The sequence below is a fragment of the Coturnix japonica genome, chromosome 15 (genome assembly GCF_054131305.1).
Source record: "Coturnix japonica strain WE chromosome 15, WE-NBRP24, whole genome shotgun sequence".
Lineage (NCBI taxonomy): Eukaryota > Metazoa > Chordata > Aves > Galliformes > Phasianidae > Coturnix > Coturnix japonica.
The window spans coordinates 17431149-17437548 of record NC_140677.1 but is presented as its reverse complement, the minus strand read 5'-3'; the positions used below and the strand labels follow the sequence as shown (position 1 = coordinate 17437548).

General features: G+C 54.9%; 1 protein-coding gene across 1 annotated transcript; it reads right to left on the bottom strand.

Moving 5' to 3' along the window:
* Nucleotides 1–249: 249 nt before the first annotated feature.
* TNNC1 (troponin C1, slow skeletal and cardiac type) lies at nt 250–5562 on the bottom strand. The gene is made up of 6 exons (XM_015874475.2): nt 5491–5562; nt 2452–2482; nt 2140–2286; nt 1219–1333; nt 979–1115; nt 250–425 (listed from the first exon to the last, which is right to left on the bottom strand). The coding sequence occupies exons 1-6, from the start codon at nt 5512–5514 to the stop codon at nt 394–396; spliced, it is 486 nt and encodes a 161-aa protein (XP_015729961.1). The 5' UTR covers nt 5515–5562; the 3' UTR covers nt 250–393.
* Nucleotides 5563–6400: the final 838 nt, after the last annotated feature.

The window sequence follows — 6400 nt, the reverse complement described above, 5'->3', positions numbered from 1 at the left end:
GGGTTTTAGTAATGGAACAAGTGGTTGTTAATTCATGTTTCATCACTAAAATGTTGCCAGGGCTCCAGTTAAACCAGCAGGCACCAGTGCAGGCCCCTGCTGCCCTCACATGCTGTGACCAGTGGGGCAGCACAACATGGCGACTCCCTGGCAGGCACCCACAGCCACGAGGAGCGTCCCCTTTGGTTGTGAGCCTATGGCCAAGGTGCAGCGCTCACTGTACTGCCAAGGAACCACTACCAGAGGCACTTGATAGCAACACTCTTTATTTTCCCTATGGCCACCCTTCTCAGTGCTCAGTCTTCATGCCGGCAGCCAGGGGACAGAACCGAGAAGCTGAGTCATAGAGCAGAAGGGGTTTCAGAGATTCGGGCTGTCCATCTGGCCTCAGATTTATTCAACTCCCTTCATGAACTCCAGGAACTCTGCCAAGGGGGAGACATCAGAGATGAGGGCTATTAGGTGGCACTGAAGTGCTTTCACAGCTGCCATAGTACGCGCTTGGCAGCTCTCCACGGCCCTTTCTCTATTTCCATCTAACTGAAGCACAAGAAGCCAGGCAGATGGCTACTGCTCCTCTGGCCATGGCCAGAGCTCCTCATGCCTGCAGTGGAAATGTCACCAGTGCCCAGTGTCACCCCCGGCCACAGACTCCACTCAAAAACAGCCTGCAGATCCTTTTGACAGCGCCGTGTCCAAAATAACAGCCCCTCAGTGCTGATGCTGGTGTTTAGGTGGCAAAAGCAGACGGGCAGGTCTCAGTGAAAGCAAACCTTGCTGTACAGCATCAGTAGGAAGTTAAGGGACGCCCAGGTCCTTACAAACATTTTACAACCTCCCCAGCTCCATACAAAGCCAGGATGGGATCAGGAGCATTGCCCAGCTCTGCACAAGCTCACACCTGCCCCCAAAGACAACTGAGACCATGGGAGCTGCTCAACGACTCACAACCAAACTTCAGGCAAGAAAGACTCCTACCGTCATAGTCAATCCTGCCATCATTGTTTTTGTCCCCATCTTTCATCAGTTCTTCTATGTCATCCTCAGTGATCGTCTCTCCAGTTGCCTGCAGCATGATCTTCAGTTCTTCAAGATCGATGTAGCCATCAGCATTCCTGTGTGAGCACAGAGGAGCTTAGGAAGGGACCCGCACACTGGGGAGGTGAGCTGGGGCCATCTCACCTCTCCCATCACCCACACTGTGCCCGTGGTTCTTACTTATCAAACATCCTGAAGAGATCTGAGAGTTCCTCTTCAGTTTTTCCTTTGCTGTCATCTTTCATACACCGGACCATCATAACAAGGAACTCATCGAAGTCCACGGTGCCGCTGCCTGTGTGCAGAATGAACACCATCAGGCAGTGGGTGCACAGGTAAAGCCAAGTGAGAGGACAAAGTTCCTGCTAGGAACTGTGGGACCGAACTCAGAGCAGCTCTGTGGCAGGAGGCAGCCTGCAGGCTGGAGTGAGCAACTGAAACCATGGATTGAATTCATTGCTCTTGGTTTTTTTACCTTTTGCAGCCATTTTGCCCCAGCAAACCAAATATACTGCAAAACAGGACTGGAAGCTTTGATGAATGTGAATTCCTACCCTGGAGGCACCTGTCCATCTCATTAATAATGAAAACTCCAGCAGGCAGGTATTCATGCACTATTTTTGCACCAGCAGTGTAGCACTGTTGTTTTCAATGGCACTAAGGCTTTGCATGATTTGGGGCCACTTTTCTGTTTTCCAGTTTCTTGTCACAGTCTTTCCCTCCAGCCTGCACACTGGTTTTGTGTGCACACACTGATTTGATCAGTATACGTGTTTATGTCCATATATGTTAGAGCGGTGAAAGACTTTCCTGCTGATAAATGTTGACAAATTGTGACATTTATGCAATACCAGTTACTACCAAATTGGTTCGAGTAGTCTGGCCACGACAGGCAGAATCATTTTTATAGTGTTTATTAGCCTGGAAATTCCCTGTAGGAACCACACAGAAGCGTGGGGTGAACTCAGGGTCCATCATAACCCCAGCTCCTGGCTCTCAGCAGGCGCTGTGTCCCGCGTGGATCCTGCCCGAGGCCCACAGGCAGCAGGGAGCACTGAGCAACAGGACAGGACTTCAAATGAGGAAACCAGAACCTCTCACCATCCTCATCCACCTCATCGATCATCTCCTGCAGCTCCTCGGGGGTGGGGTTCTGCCCCAGCATCCTCATCACCTTCCCCAGCTCCTTGGTGCTGATGCAGCCATCCTCTGCCCCCAGCACGAAGATGTCGAAGGCAGCCTTAAACTCTGAGAAGAGAATGGAGAGATGTGTGGGTTCTGTCCCCCAGGCTGGGGGTTTGCCCAGTGGGAACACCCGGGGGACACAGAAGCTGCCTGTGATGTGATCCTAGTGGATCAAGAGCCCTGGGAGCTCCTCCTCAGGCTGCCATATCAGGTTAAAGATGCACCTACCATTTTTTTGTTCTTCTGTCAGCTGCTCAACCTGTAAGTGAAAAACAGAGAGCAATCCATTTTAATTCCTCATCGCCACTCATTGCTAACCCTCCAAGAGCTGCTCTCTCACAGGCTGGGACCTGGTCAGAGGAGGGACATCTTTGTCCCACGGCCAAGACCATCCCCAGTTGTTTTCAGCCCCAGATTCAATAAACAATCATAAGCATCAAGGTCTTGGCTACCAAAATCAGAATTTGCTCTTATAAGGTTCTGCCTCTATTCCCCTCATCCTGTTTTCCTTCACCCTGAATATTCATGTAAATTCTTTGGTCAGTGTATCACCTCAGTGCAATGGGGACATGACACAGGCAGGTTATGGTGCACGAGGAGCAGCAGGCTGCAGTCACCGTCATTCCCTGAACCTGGGCACTGGAATTGGAAGCAAACTGAGGCAGATGGGAGCAGCTGGAAGAAATGGTCCCTGCAGCCGCCCAGAGCTGGATGAGTTGAGCTGGCAGACTGCTCCCAAGTGCTACCCAGCTCATCTACCCACTCCTACCCCTGCCATCCACCAGCGGGAGCTTATCAGTTAGCAGCAATTAATGACAATTGATGAGGAGAGCAAAGAGGAATCCACCAGAACCTCCTGGAGTGAATTTCTTTCAGATCCCCTTGGAGCACAGTGCCATGCCATGGGCTTTGTCAGTGCCCCAGCGCTGCATCCACCTGTCCCTTCAGTAACATCCCTTACAATTACATGCTCCTCCCACGCTGCCTCTGACACTCCAACACCCCCACACCCACTCCCACCGTGTTTGGGTTGGAGCAGAACCCCTCAGCCCAGCAGTACTCTGTCTTGAGGCGAGGCCGATGGTTTTCCACCCAAAAAGCAGTGATTTGGCAAACAACAACTTGGAAACCCTTCCTGCTTGCAGCAGGAGGCAGGGAAAGTGCTTTATCTTAGCAGGAATTGGGAAGGGAGCAGCACTGAGCTCCCTGTGGAGCCTTTGTGGGGTGAAAAGCAAAAGCAGCAGGAAGAACCCCAAGCCCTGAGCAGGCATCATTCGGGCAGCTCAGCTGATGGCCACAGTCCATTGGGTAACCTGACCCCCTGGCAGCGTTCGCTATTAATAAGCCCTGATGAGGGAGGTGCCGGAGATAAAGATGAGCCCTGTGATTGTTCCCAGGCCTTTGGTATGCGGCCCCGCAGCCTGTTATCCTGACACTTGTCCCTGGCAACACTCTGCACCGCTCAACAGAGCTGAAAAATGCTCCTGAAATAGCTTTGTGCCTGCACACCCTTATCTAGACATGAGTGGGTGAGACAAAGGCCCACTGGGTTCTGCGGCTGCACCGAGGGAATTCGACATGGATACAATGTTGGTATATACCCCTGTAGGTTTGCTGCCATCAATATACGCAGCAAATAACAAATCCTTACTTCCAAGGCTTTTCTGACTACTGCATGTTGGCTTTGTACAGCACTATGGATGTGGAGCTGTGCTGGATGGAACCGAACCACACAGCGATGCTTTTACTACACGGCTTTTCCCAAGCTGTTTATTGTGCCCCTGGTCACAGACACAGTTCACAGCTTTCTCCCTTTTCCTCCTCTGCCTCCAGCCTGGGAATGGTTTGTCCTGCTGCGCTCTGGGAACGCAGACACCCAGCACACAGGATTTCGCTTTTCCTGCTCTTTTCTCCATCCCATATTTCCATTTGAAGTCAGGCACGAAAAGTTTCAGATCTTATTTATTTATTTTGCCAGATATTTTCCTACAGTTAAAATCTCGGGAACAGACTCATGAAGCAGCTATCAATTACAGCCATGTTCTGCCTCTTCTCCTTTTGCTTTTGCGCTGGCAGCTCCCTGTCAGAGCCCACCAACTTATTTCTCAGGTCAAGGACACTGCTTGGGCTATCAGATGGAGGAGGCTCGGGTTGAAACCTACAGGCTTCAGCTAGAGATGACCTTCACTGTGGATTTTTGCCCACTTTGGGGTGGAAAGGCACCCCAGGCTTTCTTCATAATTAATGCATGAAGTCCCTAAACAGTACAGCAAGGACCTGCTCCATGTGGGAACATAACTAGCTAAAAAGCTTCATTATACGGGCTGGATTTCCACTGATCTTACAGGGCACACTCTTGTTCCTTCCTCATGCTCCTCGGGGCACTCTGCACGTCGTCATGCGCTTCCCAGCCCATCCCTCACATGTCGTCCGGATCCCGGGAGGGGTCACAGCTATAAGGGCTGACCAGGGAACAGGGAGAGCTGCCAACATCTCGTTTCCCTCCATTTTGTTTAACTAAGCAAAGTCCTTTATTCCCTCTGAACCTCTTGGAGTTGTCATTGCAGGACGTATTTTTCAACCCGGTCAACTCTATGTTAAAAACAACTAAAAAGAGTCACCCTTTAGTTCTTACGGTGTATTTTAACTCCGGGCACACAGCAGCGATTCACACAGAATCTATTTCCATCCCCATCACACCCGCATATCGCTCTGTCTAAATTACAGAATGATGCGCTGAGCTTATTATGGACCGGAGCGTTCCGGGTGCGCGGGGCAGCGCTGCGCGCAGCTGCCGGATGCTCCGCATTCCCAGAGAGCCCGAGTCCCAGCCCGGATTCCTGCGGGCAGCGGAGGGACCAGGCAGAAACACGGGACAAAGCAGAGAGTTGAAAAGTCTCACCGAAAAACACTCAGCTGAGGAAGGGGGGATTTAAGCAACGGCGCTTATGATTTTAAAGCTCCAGTAGCGACAGGGTGAGGTTGAACTCTCGCTAATCCCCTTTCAGCCGTGCAAATCAATCATTTTGCAACCCACGCGAATCACGTTCGCTCCGTGGGACGCGCTGCCGTGCCGGGATGTGCCCGCAGCCGGCAGCCGCCGCTTCCACCCCGCCGGGTTCGGACACGGCAGCGCCGGGACGTTCACGCAGACGAGGGGACTCGACTCCAGCCGAGCCGCCCGCCGGCGTCCCGTAACCCGGCCCCGGTGCCGGCATCTCCTCGTCCCCTTCCTCCCCAGCATCCCGGCCCCGGGCGGGCACTCACCGCCGCCTTATAGATGTCATCCATGTCTGGGCAGGGAGAGCGAAGGGCCGGGGGGCGTCACTGACACGCTGTGCCGCCGCCGCCCCGCCGGCCCCGCTGATATAGGGGGCAGCGGCCGGTGACGGGATGCGCCAGCCCACCGCGGCCCGGCCCCGCACAGCGCCTCGCCGCGTGCCCGGGCTGCGTGGCACCGTGCCGCATCGCCACGGGCCGCTTGGCCGCGCTGAATAACGCAGGTCAGACGGAGCCCGACCGCTGCCCCGGGGGTCGGGGACCACGAATGTGGAGGAGCCGGGGGAAACGCGCGGCACCGGGCAGGGGCAAAGCGGGAGCATCCCCCGAGCGTTGAGGGTCAAACCGGGAGCATCCAACCGGGAGCATCCCCCGAGCATTGAGGGTCCGGCCGGGGCTGCGAACGGCCCCGGGGCGCTGGCAGGCGCTGCTCGCTGGGCTCAATTCCCGTCCTCCTGGAAGCGGCGGGTTGCGGCCCGGCCCCGCGCGGATGGAGCAGCCCACGATCGGAGCCGGCGGCGCTTCGACCCCAGCGACAAGCGGCTGTTCGGGGCAGGGAGATGCACCAACACCGGAGCGGCGCGGGCGGGCAGCGCTCCCGGGGGTGCAGCGCTCCCTCTGGTGGACTCGGTGCTGCTGGCAGCACAGCCGCACGGATGGGGGCAGCTCTGGGCTTCAACTCCGCAAATAAAAGCCATTGTCGGCTGAAGAAATCAGGCTGCGAGCCGGAATTTGGCCGAACCCGCTGAGCACCCGGCAGCGGCGGCCGGAGCCACGGTGGGTTTGTGCACCCGCCCAATGATGTGCAGCAGAGGCTGCAATGGAGCAATGTCTGCAATGTCTGCGGGCACCGCCGGGCTGCGCCGACCTTTGGGACGGGGATTGTTCAGTGCTTCGG